At 46.8% G+C, this 18,588-nt stretch overlaps 4 protein-coding genes across 4 annotated transcripts; 1 reads left to right on the forward strand and 3 right to left on the reverse strand.

Moving 5' to 3' along the window:
- Positions 1-8,559: 8,559 nt before the first annotated feature.
- N7539_008704 (uncharacterized protein) lies at positions 8,560-9,288 on the reverse strand (the record flags this gene model as incomplete). The annotated part of the gene is made up of 2 exons (XM_056938299.1): positions 8,560-9,005; positions 9,060-9,288. 2 exons carry the CDS (start codon positions 9,286-9,288, stop codon positions 8,560-8,562), a joined length of 675 nt encoding a protein of 224 aa, XP_056786681.1.
- A 4,275-nt stretch (positions 9,289-13,563) lies between these two features.
- N7539_008705 (uncharacterized protein) lies at positions 13,564-13,917 on the reverse strand (the record flags this gene model as incomplete). Its single annotated transcript, XM_056938300.1, has 2 exons — positions 13,564-13,814; positions 13,875-13,917. 2 exons carry the CDS (start codon positions 13,915-13,917, stop codon positions 13,564-13,566), a joined length of 294 nt encoding a protein of 97 aa, XP_056786682.1.
- A 725-nt stretch (positions 13,918-14,642) lies between these two features.
- N7539_008706 (uncharacterized protein) lies at positions 14,643-15,359 on the forward strand (the record flags this gene model as incomplete). The annotated part of the gene is made up of 2 exons (XM_056938301.1): positions 14,643-14,786; positions 14,838-15,359. 2 exons carry the CDS (start codon positions 14,643-14,645, stop codon positions 15,357-15,359), a joined length of 666 nt encoding a protein of 221 aa, XP_056786683.1.
- Positions 15,360-16,493: 1,134 nt separating this feature from the next.
- N7539_008707 (acetate uptake transporter family protein) lies at positions 16,494-17,176 on the reverse strand (the record flags this gene model as incomplete). Its single annotated transcript, XM_056938302.1, has 2 exons — positions 16,494-16,998; positions 17,088-17,176. The coding sequence occupies 2 exons, from the start codon at positions 17,174-17,176 to the stop codon at positions 16,494-16,496; spliced, it is 594 nt and encodes a 197-aa protein (XP_056786684.1).
- Between the last annotated feature and the right edge of the window lie 1,412 nt (positions 17,177-18,588).

Here is an 18,588-nt window from a genome sequence, read left to right on the forward strand (position 1 = left end):
GACTAGCTATTCAAGATTGAGCCAATCCACTCCGTTCCAGAGCTGTTTGTAGCATTTTGCCCGAGCTTGGTCTCTTCTTCCTCCGGTCTTTTCGGCGACTCGATTTCTTTATATCGTCCTTTACTTACGACTCTAACGTAGTCTTTTCACGGCTCCTTCATTTTCTGTCGTCAGCTTTTCTTTACCAAGGCTTGCTTATCTTGCCTTTCGTTCTTTGCGTTCTGCTTTTTCCCGAGCAGCAGAATACGCTGGAGAAGGATAATGGCGCAAGCTAGTTGTTACCATTTTTGCAATAGCTTCTATAAACGCCAAAGTATTCTCCACTTCTGCGTGGCTCGTTTCCTGATACAGAAGGATGTCATCGTTTTTGATGAATTCCTCCAAGCTTATGTAGCCTGGCTTCCCATCTTCCGACTCGACTAGGCGTATGTTTATGTTTTAAAATTGGCCACTCTTTTTTGTTGCCCTGGGAATGTGTCTTTACATAAGATTTTTGACTTCAGACTTCGCGCGATGCTCCACAGTCTTGATATAGGTCCCGTTGAGAACAAACCATGAGGCGTATGCGATATTTGTAGCTTGAAATTTCTCTCTTACTTTAGCCCCAATTTGGAACATCGCAGACGAGAAGCGCGGCTTGAGATGGTGTTGTAGCTCTGCAAACTTTCGGTATGTGTGTCTTTTGGATTAAGAGGATGTTTTGTTACCGCGGCATTATATCGTTGATCAACCACATCTGGTTTAGGTTTTCCATGAGGCTGTTCTAGCACGCTTCCGTTCTGTGATTCAGAGATAGCGTCTTCTCTCGTTTTGTACTCCGGGCCGGACATTAAGCGCTTATTTAGCTCATTTGTTTGTGATGTGACGTCAGCGCCATCTGCCTCGTGACTGTGCGACAGGGTTGATGAAACTAAAAATTCATGGACCCCTGAAGATGTGGTGGTTTGACCTCCATAGAAAGAAAAAGGTAGCGGGCATAGCCGTGACGGTGCCTCGGCTTGAGAACAAAAACTCTTTCCAATACTTCCACGTCTTCCATCGTAACTGGATACTGCATCGTATGTCTTTGCCTCGAAGGTGCTGACGCTTCGTATGTTTCTGCCGTGTCTATACCCTGTGAAATAGGTCGATGTGTGCTCTGGGACATGTGGAAATGGTCCCTTGTCGCTTTTCTTAGCAATTCGTTGCAGGATTTCGTCGAGCGGGGGCCGTTAATTCCCCGGTAACTCCTTCCGCGTGTTCTGATTCGGTGTGGTAGGTTTAGCCATCGTCGCTATTTTAGTGTAAGTCGCCGGATGAGTTGATCTTGCTCAACCGCTCTAGCTTTATTAGAACCTGAAAGTTCTCAGATATTTTTTTTGGATCCGCGAGGGTTGGCGTTGGCTATGTATGAATTACAGTGGTCTTTTTGGATTCTACCTGGTGACGGAACCTTGCTTTGACTAGGGTTCGTGGCATCCAAGATCATAGCTGATCTATGTTCGTGTTCGTCAATTGATCGAGCTTGTATATCTGAAATTTATGCCTCGGTCCACATTGGATTAGTGGTAGCTTCCTGCAGGCACGGTTCCTAGCTTAAATCCGTTTGATCTTTCGTGTTAGATGAGTATATATTATGAACTGTCAGGGGACTTATTGTTGTTCTGACCCCAGAATGGGAGACCGGAAGTATGGGATTAGAAACTATATCAACCGAATCTCACATATGGTCGCCATCCAGTGAAGTTTGTACATACGGAATTTGTGTCGCGCGCCATGTAGCATTATTGCCGTCAGCCAACGCATCCGCCTGACCTATAACTTCTGGCAGAAGTGGTAAGTCGGAGCCAATATCCATCGGATCGAACGGGTGATAGGAATCATACACTGAGGATAATCCAGTGTTGATATGAGGTTCGCCTTGAACAGTGCGTTCCAGTGTATCCAGTTCACTTGTACTGGAAACACGTGGGAAGCTCATTTGTGGAAAAATCGTCCTCTTTTACATCATTCATAGCGTTTGGTAGGCCGACTTCGAAACAGTCATCAGGCTATTGTGCCTCATGTCCATCTACATTTCCCCTGGAAACATGTACAGTATTGGCCCCTCGAGAGTGCGGCATATCACTGCCAGTAGCAATTTTGGGAGGTATCAGACTAGATGAATGGCAAACATCTTGGGGCAATCGACTTACTCCGCATTGCTATCATTTTCATCTTCCACATAGGGCGATTTCCAGTTCGTCGCTTGGTTTTCGGCTGATGGGTGTTGTGATGTGTCTTCGTGGAGCCTGACCGTTCTGGCGAGAATCTTGATTCCAGTGCAAACAGATTGTGGGTCGCCTGATGATGCGATGTGTCCTCGGCCAATGGTTTCAACGGTGCTGCACTATCTTGTATGAAGTTCGAACAAGGGGTTGGCGGATCTGGAAGTAAATCATGAGTCTTTGTACTGAGAATGAATTCTAGACCGTTTCATGTACAGGAGTTTCGTCTTAATATAAAGGGCGATACTGACCTGGCATGTTCTGTGGCCCCACGTAATCGCTACGTATGTCAGTCGAAAGTTTCGAAATCTGTCGAGTCTCGGTTTCAGGGGTCTCATCCGCGGAGTATTCTAGTATAGACATCTGGTCGTCATCCTGGCCATTACCGCAATGATGAACCAAATTCCCACCGCTTTCGCCTGCACGAATGGTGAGGTGTTTGGTTGCGCATTGAGCGAGCTGGTAAGTTGAGGGGACTCGTTCCGGTGATGAGATTCGATTTCTCGTAGTGTGATGTCGGGCTCACTTGGAAGTATACGTCAGTCGACTCTCTGTGGCTTGTCAGCGCGGGACCTCAGCGTACTGTGAAGGGCAGAACGGATCGCCGAAGAATGCTCGATATATACACGCAAGTTCTATAAGCGTATTGCAACTACCGAACTTGTTAAATCTTTGATTCAAATCCGTGTCAGTTGTCTCGGCAATGTCGAAAAAAGGTGCTGCCGTGCGGTCTCCGTTTTCTTTAACCAGCGATCGCCTTTCTGACCTAAATAGGGATCCCGTGTAACGTTGGGAAACTTACAACCATTGCACAGATTCCTTTGAAAAGCTTGACGGTCCAGGGGAAGAAGATCAACGTCTTCACCGGCACGCTTGGTTATTCAATCCGAATGGAAAGCGAGGCACTTTGCCATGCCGGCCAGGTGGTTTGGGAATGATGGCAGGTTTGCGTTGTTGAGATGTCTCACGATGAATAACCACAACTGTCGACAGCAGAGCTCTTGGCGCTCCTGGAACGGAGCGGTGATAATTCTCCAGCCTTCTGTTGTCTGTATTGCGTTGGTGTCCACGTTGTTGTTCGGCTGCATATATAATCTCCTCAGGGTCTCCTCAGCCAGTATTCCGCATCCTTGTCTTCCCCGATGAGCTTCGTCGTTGAGCCACAGCATATTTTTCGGTAATATCGAGACTTTACTTAGAATTCTGGCATGCACTGTGAATAGTTACATTGATGGTATCATGCATTTGGATTCCAAAATCGCAGACTCGAGTGCCTTTCGACAACCTTCTCGTAGTCCTTTCAACGTAGACTGGGAAGGAAAAATCACCTTGATTTCGTCTGCATCTTCTTTGGAAACCGAGGGTATACGGGCCTGGATTCTGTATACCAACTCGGATGAAACATTGTCTAGGAAGAATTTCTGCTCTGTCTGAAGTTGATTAACTTGCTCGCATACACGACACCAGAAGCCAAGAATGTAATCATCCCGATATGTCTTGATTGACTAGAATATTTTAAGCCAACCGATTCGTTCAGGTGAGGGTTATGGACAATTTTGAGAGCTTGAGGTACTCACCAGCTCGCATCGTGTCGCATGGTATCTTTTTGCTTGGCTTTCCAATGCGCTGTACAGCATCTTCAGCAACCTCTCTGAAATCATACAGGACTAAGTCTGTCACAATTTTTAAAGACCGTCAGATCTTCGAATTCACTTTTGCGAATCAAATCTTTGAGCTCTTTCGTTTTGTCCCTTGTGGCAAGGCCACCTCTCTGTTGAAGATAGAGGCGTATTTGAGACACGGTTGGAGGCTTATAGTGAGGGACCATCCAACTAAGATATTCTTTTTTTGACTCATTCATAGCTCTTCATCTCAGATAGCTTAGCCGCTGAAAAGGATCCACACGGCGCAGGAACCCACAAGGCGTAGCACTCACTATCAAGGAACAGATACGCATATCCGAACCCATTCTTTTTTTCGAGGAATTTAGATTTGATGATCGCCCGTACATATAATATTCCGTTCAAACAAGTCATTCGCACTTCTGAAAACACAAGCCGTTATGGTTCTGAACATTTGTGGAGCTGTTCGCAATGTTGCGTCTTTACATAGTCGCTTTGAGATACCATTATTATGGAAACGTTCTCGATGAGATTCGTGTCATCGGGCTGTTTCCCGATCCTTTTCCTTCACAGCTTTTCATCATTGGGATAGGCTGTTGTGGCCTTTTCGGAGGCCGGTGTTATATCATTATCTTTCACCAAGTGTAAGCCTAGATATCCCTCCCATGCGGCGACATGAAGCAGGGCCATAGTGTAAGTGCAGTGTGCCTTAACTTCGTAGCCTTCAGGTTGTTTTAAATGATATGAGGAGTTTATCTTCTCTTCGGCTTGACGCACGTTCTAGATATAAGTATTGCCGCCAAAAGAGTCTTCTATTTATAGTCGTCTTTCTCGGTCGGCATATCTCCCCCAAAAATCACATGACGGAGTTATCTAGAGTGATTTTCACAATCTTTACAAAATCAAAATCGAGACATTCCCGTTTAGCTACCGGGCCGAGTTTTGGCAGGAATCACCTCTTTTCTCTCAGTGCTAGTAGTCAAGTGGAGGGTGAAGGTCTAAAGGTTACCTCTTCGCGGTTTTTCTTCTTTCCATCTTTTGACCCCTACGTGTCTATTTTGCCCCTTCGCCTAACACTACTCCCACTCTTCCTCTCTCCCCTATACGAAAGCCTAGCCCGCCAGCGTCACAACTACTATAGCAGCACTAAAAGAACCCCTTCGGCCAATTTTCTATGAAGCGGGTACTATGTTACTGTGTTAGATAATAGGAAAAGAGTCTCTCGCCTCCATGTAGGTAAAATTCGCTTTCAATCCAACATAAACTTCATTCCATTTGATTGTTTCCTTGTACATGACGAGTATTCTTCGCGTGACCTTGGATTTTTGGTGTCGGTGCCTGTAAGATAGGAATTCACTGGAGCAGGAACCACATTAGCCACGTCGTCATTATGACCCTTGCGCCCCCCTTTCTCGGAAGTCTAATGAGAATTGAGTGATTCCTGAGTAGAGCTCGGGCTTTTGGTATGCTGTACCGAGGTGGTTCATTCTCTCAGGACTTCAGCATCATCGAAGTTTGAATTCGATGAAAAGATACGATAATCTATCTGAGCTATTTTGTCGAAAAAGTGGGACCACATGACCAGTCCTTGCAATGTTGACTGTCGTGTAATAATTCAAGCAATAAGAATGGATATCAACTGCAACTTTCAGGCCCAGACTACATTTTGTGACGAATCCGTATTCCTGGGCACCGAACCGTGATCCGGCGACACATCTTGAACGCTCAAGTGCTGAAATTGCTTCCTCGCGGTATTCGAACGCTGGAATAGGGTAAGCATCGTCTTGTTCGAGCCAGCCGATTGCGAAAGAAGAAACTCTGCTAAAAGAAAACAAAGGCCCTGTCATCCTGCGATCACAAGCACCGCCGTGATGAACATGCTTCTTTGCATCCCGTATACCAGGGGCAGTCCAATATTCAGGATTCCGAGGATGTCTGCACTTAAACAAATTCTACCGAATAATGTTAATCACGGCGAAAACCGAGCGTATCAATATCAGTAATACCTATTGCAGATGATCGAGATATGTTGTCTTGTTTCCGCAAATGGCACAAAGAAGATTGGCAGAAATCCAATAGCAGTCAGCGTGAAGGCGACTACAACTGTGATCATATTTTCTCGTGTAGGGCCTGTGACTGATAGACGATCTAGGGCCGGCGGGAAAAGCAGGAAGCTTCCCTTGCATTAGTCTTGTTAGACCAAGCGTAGGAGCTATCGCAGAAATTTTAAAACCGTGTACTAATCCGTGCAGGAGGAAGGTAACTCGCAATATGCCATTTCCACTAAGAACGCTCCTGGCGGATCCCCTCTTCCTGGTTGGTGTACCTGACCTGTTTCTCGCAGTGTTCGCATGTCCCTCCGAGCGCCATGATTGCAGCAGGTGTTTGTGGTGAGGCCTGCCATACTGCCTGGCACACACATGGGCTACGCCCTCACCACCTGGGACCACCAACCTCAGTAGTCTAGCTTAGCTTCCTTTTTCCTTCTCTCCTAGTCAACGTCGAGTGTTTTCACCTTCATGGGTTTTCCTTCGTAAGACCTCAGTCAAATAGCCGGGACCAGGCGTGTTTTGAGCCGGAATAGTCTGCTACGTAGAATAGGGAATGGCATACTTTATACCTTGTTTTCGTGCCTAAGATCGGTTCTAATAATATCAGGTTTCGAACAGAAGATAGTTGGAAGAATACCATTTCAGTTTGTATTAGGATGCGCATGACCAGGGACGCTAGCCGCGTCGTGGAAAATCGTCCCATGTAAAATTAGAAAGGCAAAGAAATTAATTAGATTACGTATGATTTTTTGCGCCCTATAATGACGACCTCGAGTACCCTATCGGTTCCGTCCACTAATACCTCTTCATAGACCTGTGCTAGTCTCAAGAATATCTTGTGACTTGAAAAGACGGTCATCGCGCCCAGAGATCCCAGAGATGGTCAATATTTCCAAGTGGTCCACAACACTTGCAATTCAAAGCCTGAAATAAAATTTCAACTCATGATGGTAGCTAACCATGATACCAACACAGAAGGACGCGACAATCTTAAACATATAAAGGTGAATAGGAAAAACGATGAGATACGGCTACGGTAGGGGCAGCAGTATCGATGTGTGAGAGGGATGAGGAGTGAGAATGCTGTTAGGGAGAGATTCTACGTAAGCTATAGAGTGTGGTGAGCGGCAGAATCACATACCATGCAAACAGAATGTTGGAGCGGAACTTATTTATATACACTCTGGGTCTTTTATTCATGTTGAGATAGCTTGGTGGTCCGGCGCGTCACACCAGCGTGGTGCACGCCTACGCACACCACCACAAGCCAGAAGTTTAGATAGCATCTCTCACCAGTTACTATCTCACCATCCCTTTCTCCCCTCTTTTGGTCAGTGCTACGTTTTCCGTAGCTCCCTGATAATGTTATATGGTAAGACTCGCGAGTAAGAGCTTAGAGCTCCCGGTTTTAGGGCTCGCGGGCACGAGCCTAATTAGATTCTCGGCTCGCGCGCGGACGCGAGCCTAAAAGTCCGGCCCGCTCGGCTCGTTAGCAAGGTCTAAACCCGAATAACATACTACACTACTCGAAGTGGGTCTGGTCGTTGTCCTGTCCACTATAACCTAGCTATCATTCATGACAATCAAATCACCACATGGAGGTGTTCGCGACTATCTTACGATGGGCAGTCTAAGCGAAAGTTTACAAAATCTTTACATATGCTCATTCCGGTAAGGCGTAAGCCTTGGCAAAGCGGTCAAAAGGAAAGTGGCCTAATTTGGCTGGAGCTATCTCAGGTATTTATAAGTTATGAATACTTGAGATAGACCAAATTATCCTTAAATTCACTGTAAAATAGTAAAGTGATTACAGCTCATCAGCCAGCCCACTCCCGACCCGGGTGTCCTTAGGTTGTCCACTTCGTTAGGACCAAGGTGGAAAAGCTGAGCTCTAATTTTCACGTGACTGTACTGTCATTTTGTATCGATTCTGTACTTGCAAAGAGACGGAACCGTTTTTTGCTACTCCTTACCGCCCACTGCCTTCCCGACCGAGAACACCAAAACTTCATTCAGAAGTTCTCTAAACTTCAGCACTATTATTTATTTAATATAATATGTATATTTATTAAGGCCCTTTAGAACAATCAGATACTAGCTTTGTGGAGTCATTTCATGAGGCTGACGATCCGACTATAGAGGATAGGTTGCCTGGAGTAGGAGCAAGACCGGTGACTTGGAAAATTGAAGTTTTGAGTCGGAAAGTAAAGGCGAATGGAATCTTACTTTGAGAGTTCAACATTTTCAAAACGACGACCGTAATACAGTGACGGGTCATAAGTTTGAGCACCCCTAGCCCCACACTTACTGATTATATTATACAGCCGGTCAAGAAACCTCCGCCAGAATCACCATTTGCATTCAATATCAGCTGCATAAACTTGTTAAGGGGTCTGTATCGCAGGACAGAGGACCTGTTGGCTAGGCAGAGCGTCCAAGTCTATGGGGTCTGATTTCAAAGACTGAATCTTGGGGTCTGGTAGGCTCCACCAGTTCCCACAATATATACATAGAGGTTCCACGTACCGAGTCCCCACAGCCCCACACAGAGCTCTTGGGGTTGTTACCCTAAGACGACGCGGGGTCGATTCGATCGTGAATCGTCTTGAGTCACCACGTATGACTTGCGCCGTGACAAAACTAGTATGGTGTATACCACCCATTAGAATCGATAATCGCTTGCACCCTATTAGGCATGGTACCAGAGAGGTGCTGAAGATGTTCCATATCGATATTTTCCCATGCGATTTGGGCTGTATCAACTAAGATTTGCTTGGTATCCTCGTTATTTTTCATATGCATCAGATCAGGCCTAAGCTTGTAGATCTCTGCTTTCAGGAGCGCCCATAGATTCTCAATTGGATTGAGATCTGGTGAGTGAGGTGGCCAGATCATTACCTCGATCTGCATATCATCTAAGGCCTCGCGTACTACACGAGCTGTGTGTGTTGGTGCGTTATCATGCATAAATATACCATCTTCAGTAGATAGTAACGTTGGTAGCACACGCCGATATAACTCCTCGATCACGAATCGATTAACACCACCACGCTCTGAGATAGGATCGCCGAATAGGGGTATTAGGCCTGTTCGGCGATCAGCCGAGAATGCAGCCCAAAACATCTGCTTAACTTGCTTACCGCGATGCGGTAGACCCTGACAGTGATTCATACGTGGTTGATCTCGAGGGCGAATAAAGGTCCATTCGCGTTGTATACCGATACCACGCTCAACAGTACATTCATCAGACCAGAATACACGAGCCCAATCAGTAGGGGTAAACTCGCGATAGCGATACGCCCACTGAAGCCGTTTTGATGCGTGTTCCTCATCGAGGTAGGGCCGCCATAAACAGCGCCATTTACGCATATTTTCTGCGTTTGAAAGCCGTTGAATCGATCGGATCTTAACCCTATGATCAACCTCAGTCAGGAGATCTTCCCGGGTAACGCGTGGATTATCATGAATAACCTCAAGGATGCGCGTTTTGTCAGATTCAGTAAGCTTCTTTGGCCGGCCGCTGCGTGGCTTCGATATAACACTATCCAGTCGATCTGGGGCCCTTTTGATCGTATAGCGTATCCCAGAGAGAGAGATCCAAGGATATCGCTTATGAATACGCTTATATCCCCAGCCAATATCGTATAGCTCGCATATACGCGCGCGTAGGTGAGGTGTAAGCTCTTTAGACCGACCCATGCCTAGGTGGGTAGGTAGGTGGGTAGGTTGGTAGGTGGGTAGGTTGGTAGGTAGGTTGGTAGGTAGGTAGGTTGGTAGGTAGGTTGGTAGGTAGGTAGGAATTGATTTCTACGTATTATTTCCACTGATCTAGATGATCTCTACACTCTTCCTGGCACACGCGCTCTAGCGTGTTTTCTACAACGCGTATATGGCAGGCGGTAGGCTGTATGGCGAGCGGTGTAGGAGATGTGGGGCTAGGGGGTGCTCAAACCTATGACCCGTCACTGTAAATGCCCAAATTAATCTTACCGTTTCGGTCCTAGCGAGGTGGACAACCTAAGGACACCGTAGCTGTCCCGTCCCAGCTCATAACTTAACCTCCCGCATTCCTGCCAGCTATTAGTAAATTAATTATAAGTCGTGGGCTTAGCTTACAGACACCTGCAAAACCAGCTTCACCAATTTACACTCTCACTTTCTTTCCGGGCCCCACCGACAAGGCGGTAGGTGAAGAAATGGGTGTATTTAAATGGCCCTCTATACTGTTTGCATGGCATGTGATTCTGCCACTCACCACAGTCCATAGCTTAGGTAGAATCTCTCCCCCTCAGCAATCTCACTCCTCATCCCTCTCACACATCGATACTGCTACCCCTACCATAGCCGTATCTCATCACATTCGAAACGACGAACGTAATAAATCCAAGGATTGACCTTACTATTTCGATCCTAGAGAGGTGGACAGTCTAAGGACACTCACCCGGTGGAGGACGGATCTTACATCGACCAATAGAAGCACGCCGACGCCGAGCGCAGGCTTACTATGATAGCTGTTTCTATATCGAGTATACTCTATTGAAGGGCTACGTCGTTGCGGCCAACGACCAGCTGACCATTCTTTGCTGCGTCAAAGGCAATCGTTTCCGGAACAAAAATGATTTGCATGAAAGTCCATACATACCAGACGACCTACACGCCTTTATCTTTCCCTGCTCGTATGCCGCCGTGCGTACCATAGCTTGTCCCTTATGGCTTCCGACGTACGACGCACTAATGACCGAAATCTTCACAAAGTGAACTGATGCCAGAGTCAAACGCGTGCTCTGTATGCAAGCAGGAGTGAGAGACAACCCGTTAACAAAAACTTTGGTGTTTCGAGCAAACCAAACGTCAGGTCTGAGCTCGAGGGGATGTTCCTCCGCCACACCGTCGAGTCTTATGCTGGCCGTTGCCGGCGACTGTTCCGCGCGGGGGTTCGGTATGAATGCCAATAGAATGAATGCTCGAGCACGGCATCGGGGAAGCCATCGTAAACACCGGACTGTCTGTCGGAGGGCAATTGTGGAATCTGACCTCGTAACATCTTTCAGACGTCGGCTACGCCAGCCTTCTGGTGGAACATCCCTGTACAAGCTCATGCGCGATATGCCCCTCTTCTCACCAACTCGAGGCCAACACGGGTATGTTTAGCAGTTGCGATGTAATATCTCAAATCTCTACGTTGCACACGATCATCACAACACGGGCACTAAGATCTGTAATGAGTACTCGGTATGTCAGAAGAGGCCTTATTGTAGGTATTGTAGATACCTGGAGGTACACCCATAGCTGCCGATTTTGAAATGCCTCAGTATTCTTTACCCCAATGACGAGGTGGAATGTGCCCATTTTTCAGATTTTCCATATTTGCCTGGCGCCTTTTTGACGATTACCGCACCATGTTATTTGGTGACCACTAACCACCAGCTGTCTACCTATTAATGTCCGGACTTCCTTAAAGCAACCAACGATAACTTGTGATAATTACCTCGCGACGCGGTAAAAGTTAGAGATGAGTGTTCATTGCTGGATATCAAACCACGTTGTCTGTCTAGGAATGAGTAAGTGTCGTAACTTCTTCCTCGGGTATGTGCGCGTGAGGAATACGTGCTTGCGACTTGAAAGAGGGTTAGAACTGTTAGAGATGCTAAAAGCAGATAACGTTATACAACCCTTATCATATTCACCAAATTAGTGAAGATGTGATACTGATGTTACATGGATGTCAATTCGCTCTCAACTCCTACGTTTATCATGGAGATGACGAGTGCTCACAACCGTGAATTGATCAACTAATGAGGTGGGGAAATCTACGATAGGCTGGCTGATTGAGAATTGACTACAACCAACGACCGATGGTAGATGGTATGGATATAAGCCTGACGCCGAGGCAGACAGTCAAAGATGGGTAGGAAATACGTTGGAGGGAGGGAGAACGGGAAGCCTTGACAAGGGTGAAATCGTAGGTACTTTCTCCTTTCACTAATACGCAGGTATATGTAAATATTCACTCAAAATAACAGACCAATCTTACTATTTTTTGTCCAACTGAGTCCCCTGGCTTGTCTTAAGTTCGTGAACAAGTTTTGGGGGGAGACAGGCGCTTCATCGCCTCTGACATCCTATCCCATCCTCACGTGGGATCTCACCCGCCTATTCTGTCCATATTGTAGTGACAATTCTTGACCATCCTGTCAATGAATCAATCTCCTATAAGTCCGGAGCCTACGCGAACCGTGATATAACCTCATGTTGCCAAGTTTTCGTCGCCACTTGATTGACAAGCCATCCTATGCTTGACTCCGAATTCAGGCAATGTGGTGGTGGAATCAGGTGCGCCATTGGAAAATGGGTCTTGCTTGGCGTGGGGCCGTGGGCTCCCATCTGTTGATTTCCAGTGATTGCCTTCACAAGTTCATCTCACTTCATGTCGTCACAAACTCCAAAACGACTGTATATTTCATACTCTATATCCTCCAGTGCATTGTTCGATCTCCGCCCAAGGAAGAGTCCACTTGGAATCGTTGTTGTTATCCGAAAAAGGGCATTCGAAGACGACATTATGCTCGAGCCCTCCACCCCCGAAGACGGCAAGAATACGATATTCATCAGCCGCAATACCGCCTTCAAGGAGGTATTCGTCGCGGTGGTGCCGTAGCTTTCTGTCCCTATCCAGGCCTGTATCAGAATATCCAAGCTCGAATGCAGCTTCCTCTGCACTATACATGCCTGCCAAACCCTGTGCCCACATGGCAATCACAACAACATTAATTTTCTTTTCACTCTCTAGTTGTTTGCGTCGCTGCACGGCCCGCCTCCAAGTGCCGAAGGATAGGAAGTGCGTGGGTTTCGGTTGCCAAGAGAGGTGGTCATCGAATTCTTGCCTTGATGGTGGGTCTCGGGCGGGCGTACTCCCTGCACATAAGTAGCCTTCACTGAAGCTTCTGTTGCTGCTGCACTCGGCACGAAAAAGGATTAAAGGCTATGCGTCGGCTGACAATGGATGGACAAACATCTCGATCTAGTATTTCAGACGCAATAAAGCATACAGCTGAAAAAAGGAGGGAGATCGTGCACAGTCCGTTCTTGGTGGCTTCGTTGCCGAGAACAGAGAAACGGGCGATTATTGTGGGCAAGGTCGGCCCTTAAGTAGTTGCGGACCACATAACAGTTATTGACGCGGGACCGCGTCCCATACACGTGATACACTGTTAGATGTACACGTGACCCCATCGAGTAGCTATCGCCACCCGAAGTAGTTCACATCCTTAGAAGAATCCATCCCTTTTGCCTCTTGTCATTCAATAGTTATCTACTGTAAGTGACTACTTGAGTAAATAAGTGACCAAGTTTTACATTACTAATGTACGGTGCAGCAACTTGTAAGTGGATAGGGTCGGAGTCTTATTTCAGGTTCTTATATCGTTTCATAAACTACAAGAGGAGCTTGTATTATGGTGAGTATATATAAAACGTGATATTTTTCGATGATGTAATGATGGTATAATAGAGCATTTCTGTCTCCAACATGGAAGGCGATGGCTGGTGCTACTGTAGCGCTAAATACAGACATGTCGCTCTTAAGCCATTCTCTGGGACAAGAGCCAGCCTGGTCGGTGTAGAGTCTCAATTATGACCTCTCGCCTAGCTGGTGTGTTTGTCGAAAATCTCTCTTTCTCGGCCTTTCATGCGCCTGAGACCTAATTTCGGGAGGTCGCAGAAGAAATCAAAGGCAACATCGAACGTTTCCGGGTGGGTCCAGCCATCTCTCTTCACAAGGTCCTCGATGCGATCAAAAAAGTCTCGAACTTCATTCCAACCTTCTGCATCTACAGCATGACTCTTTAACTCTTCCTCTGTGAAGTGATAAGAGCAATTACCTTGGTTCTTCATCGCTTGCTATTGGCTATTTGTACGGTCAAATTTTGTCGGTGTTATAAGTTTTGGAGTCATACTTTTCAATGTTGATGAGAGCCTCCCGGAAGGACACAATTTCATCGTCCCAAGTATGCCCAGCCAATTCGACGGAAAGACGTCTTGTTTTTCCGTGGTTCAAATGCTTGAGTTAAGACGACAACGAGGCGGTGTATGGGTATTTCTGGATCAGGAATATCGCATAATAATGAGCTCTTGTTAGTTTGAATTTATGATCGATAGGACGAGAATGATCATAATCGTACTCTACTACCTAACTTCGACATTTTTTCGATTTTATTCGTGAGGAAAGACACCGTAGCTCAGTGAGTACTGGTGTTTTCATACACGTCTTAGTAAATCAATTAGGTATAGAGAAGAGCACGATTCGGAGAATCGCGAGGAAAAAGCGACAATTCAGACCGCGGAGTATTTTTAACTAGGAAGGCAACCTGACGCAAGACATTTGTTTGAATCTGCTAGGCGTCCGGCGTATCAAGTACGAATATGCATTACGAGTACACTGTATGTTCGCGGTATCATTTCCTCTCGCAGTCTGATTACCATGGTCTGCTTGCCACAGCTCTAATTATCTTCCAAGCAACCGAGTCCCTTTCCATCACGCAACACTTTGTCGAGCTGGGCAAAAGGCACTAGCTCCTGAGCGCAAAATTTCTCTTTGAGCTAATTCTTCCTCCTTTTCAACTGGTTAGTGGTTTTCTTGTGCTATTAGAAAGGTGCATAGGCTGAGAAGATCACCGTTTACTAAAACATTTCTCTTGATCAAATTCGTCGCCCGCAACCTTATCATGCCATTTATTGTAACTTCGAGTGACCAGAAACATAGAGCAGCTAGCAACGACCAGAACATATGGGATGGGTTCTTCACGCGAAACACTGAGAAACGGTTGTACTCCAGTACCATCAGTCACGCCGTACCTTGTGTTCTGCAGGTTTGTACAGCCCACGAAGGTGCAGGAACATTGGACTAACTATATCCATAGGAATGGGGTCTCTGTCTAATATTCATGGGAATTGTCATTAATCTCGTTGTCTTGCTCGTTTACGTCGTTGTTGCATACCGTGTCTGGTCCAAACGGCTTCTCATGGGCGCCATGGATGATTGTGGCAAGGCCTGCCCTGACCTTGACTTACAGTCCACATCCAACACCTTTGCATTACCTTCCCGCGCGAGCATTCCAGGCAAGTCGCCGTATGCTGTCTTTACTGCCTCTTTACGCTTAGCAAAAGAGAGGCAAGCGGAGCCGTCTATCCAGTTTGCCTCGGCTCACTTGCTCATGCGACCTATGTCCTCGTTCCTGTCCTCGCTTCAGGGGCGGGACCCCAGTCACTGTCAACAGTCTATGCCAAAGCAACAGCAAGGTCAGTTAGCGATGGTGTCAGTGCCCAAGTCGCGCGATTCGCCTACTCAAATCCAGGTGCTCCACGTGCCTGCGGCTCCCGGTGAGACCATTTATGGGAGTGTGCCTATTCCGGGCCCTTACTCGAGTCCTATGGTTCCATGAATTCTGTATTTCCACATGCAGTGCATCTGTGAGCTTGGGTCTCTGGGTACGTATACCAACCGCCTATAATACCCACTAATTCTGCCTTTTTTCTAACTTAAATTCTGCAAGCCCTAGAAAAGGTGATGAAACACCGCGCATAGTCTGGAAGAAGTAAATTGGTCACTTAATACAGCCATCTTTTCTAAGAGTTTAGAGCTATCCCATAGCTCAAAACAATTCAATCTATATTCTACCTCTGACCTTCAGAATCCAGATCAATTTTCTACCTCACAGTCTATCTTTCTTCTACTTCTTGGCTGCCTCAAGCTCGTAATAATATCTTTTCCTTTGGACCGGTCTTTGCCATGCTAAATTGCATGTCTAGGAGAGATGGCCGAGAAGGATCATCAAAGTTATTAGGGTTATTCCAAGTAATAGTGCAATCTTGTTCCGCTTGGAATTTCCATGATAATGTTAGCTGAAGATAGAAAGTACCTTATTCTCGATTGTAAAAAATATCGCCTATCGCGCAAGTCGCGAGGATCTTGCTCTTCATCTATGGCCTATGTAATCTTAGTACTCTGACTCTACCGTACTGGTGCGATCAGCTTGAATCTAAGCTGCGAGACATACGTATTGTACCGCGCCTAATTCACAACATGATTTTAGAACACCTAAGACTTACGAAAGCAGTCACTACACGTGGAAAGGAGTAAAGTCTGATGAAAGGATTATTAATGAAGTACAGTGATCATGACAAAGGGGCAAAAAGATTACATTCCCAGTCCCAGCGTCAAAAGAGGTCGACTTTTTCTTTTCGCGAAGGCCTCCATTGCAGCAGAAATCATACCAAAGGAATCTCAACAGCAGAATGGCAAGAACAACAGTTTCAACGAACGCCGCATGTGGGACAAACCTCTGTGATCAAATGGGACGAGAAAGTCCCGAGCAAAGGCAAGCGAGAGAAGAATGGGGAACGGATTCCGATCCTGCGATTTCCGTGGCAACCCTCCACAGGATCCTCCACGATGACGCGGACGGCGACCTTTGCGAGAAGGTGCAAGTTGAACCTTGGCATCATATTACACGCGACAAAGCGCGCTCATCGCTCCGGTTCAAGATGCTGCAATTTGCAACCAGACGGGCCGTTGCTTAAGCAAGTTCACGCTGGGTCTTGGAGCGGCGGCTACGACCGGTGGGAGACCATGGGAAGTGAGCAACAGGAACGATGAAGAAGCTGTTGCTGTTGTCGACCAGACCGGCGAGAGCGTTGTACCAAGCAGCAAAGCCAGCAAGGAAACCGAAGAGACCGCCAGCCTTTTGAACGGCGACGTACTGTCCTCCATTGGGGCGGACCAGGTACGAGATTCCAAGCAACAGGAAGGTCAAGTCCAGGAAGAAGAACAGCAAGAAGAAGGCAACGGTGGATCGCAGGGTACAGATAAGCAGAATGGTGGTGAAGATGAACCATCCCATCAAGAAGAGACCCATGGAGTTGAGTAAGGCGGTCTCGTCTGTGATCCTGCCTTCTGCGTCCGTGACCTCAAGGGCCTTGCCAATACCAAAACCGGGAGTCAAGACAATGGCGAAAGCGAGCCAGAAACCACCGTACGAGGAGAGTGCAGTAGCACCAAATGTGTTGCCGACAGCCATTTCCCTATGAGCGGATAATCAGTACCCGCGTTCCTCATGCGATGTGCATGATGCCAGTCATGGAAAAATCACGGGGGATGCGCAACCACTTACCACATGCCAGCCAGCAGCTGGACCAGACCACCATAGCCGAAAGCAAGAGAGACAACAATGTTGGCCTGGCTGAGACCGCGAGTATACATGGATGAATGCGGATTTTGTCCTGGTGAGGATAAGGCTAGTAAGATAATAGGATCAACTAGTCAACATGATTCAGATCTGCTTGAAGGAGCACGAGGCTATGGTACTCATATTGTTGATTGTATTTCAGCGAACGGTAAAAAGTCTGAATCTACTACGGCTGTCGCACTGCTGGCGAGAGTACAGTACCTTAGAGGTTTATATGAAAAATGGTTCCAAGGCTCTGAAGCCAGTTCCAGAGAGACCGAATCGCCCCTGTCGCCTGAGGGATGTTCAGAACATGAGAGGACTACGGACTTGGATTTCTTCTGCAGAAGAAATCAGTCTCGGAGGGCAGGGACACCCACCACGTGTGCCACGCGTACCGTTACGAGTTGACGGGAGTTAGCGGACTTGCATTGCGAACTTGGATTTCTTCTGCAGAAGGAATCAGTATCGGAGGGGAGATACCGTGAACCACGCGCACCACCTTAAAAACCTGGGATGTACTGTAGCTTCTTCTTCTTTCTAATTTTCCCCTCCAGCTCTTGAGATCCTTGAATACCACGCAGACAGTTGAATAAGAGTTTATGAGTCCTTCCAAAACTTTTCCTAACTGGCGTACAACAAGGGATAGGTGACTGCTCGAATTGCACTCGATTGGTTTAAATACTTGGGCGCTGCAATTCTCTGATGGGCATGGACCTACGAATCGGGTTATAGAGCTGTACGCTTCGCTTCCTTGTAAAACGGGACGAATACGATAATATCTCGGCGTTGGGGCTTTTGAGTATTCGACGAAGATATGCAACCCGCTGAATTGAGGGCCGTTCTTACCCTACCAGCGGCATTTCAAGACGTATGACTCCTCGCAGGTTATTGGACTGATAGATTGAATCTTTGGTGTTGAATGCGTGGTGGTGAGTTGCAACTGTACTCGAAATCTTGGTGTCGAGACCTTGGTACTTACTATTATAACTAGGTGAGCCCCTTGGCAATGATCCATTTTTGCAAATCATTGGAGCAATTAGCAAGACCGCATTGAGTCGGCGCATTCTTAAGGATTTCTTCGAGGATTGCTGGACCTGTCCAGTGAAGGCTCAGCTAATGGTTGAACCACTGGCCAGTAAGCTTGAGTGCCTCGATATAAGGGCACTTTATCTGGATATGTTTTTGCATTTAATTGTATCTACTGCGCGTACTGAATTCTTTGGAGTGTATTGAGATGCGGATGTGCAGCCAATTGTACATCTATCATCACCGATTCCTGATGAGCTACCAGAGGCGCCTTAATATGATCGCTATATCGGAGCAAGGTTATATCGCAGCCGTCACAATGAGCTTAAATTTCACCAGAAGCTTCAGCGCTACCAGAACTACTTCAAGGCGGCGCGCGAAAATTTCAGAAAGGCTGACCTAGCAACCTGCAAGGTGA

Source organism: Penicillium diatomitis (genome assembly GCF_028827545.1).
Source record: "Penicillium diatomitis strain IBT 30728 chromosome Unknown utg000013l_segment0_segment0, whole genome shotgun sequence".
NCBI lineage: Eukaryota > Fungi > Ascomycota > Eurotiomycetes > Eurotiales > Aspergillaceae > Penicillium > Penicillium diatomitis.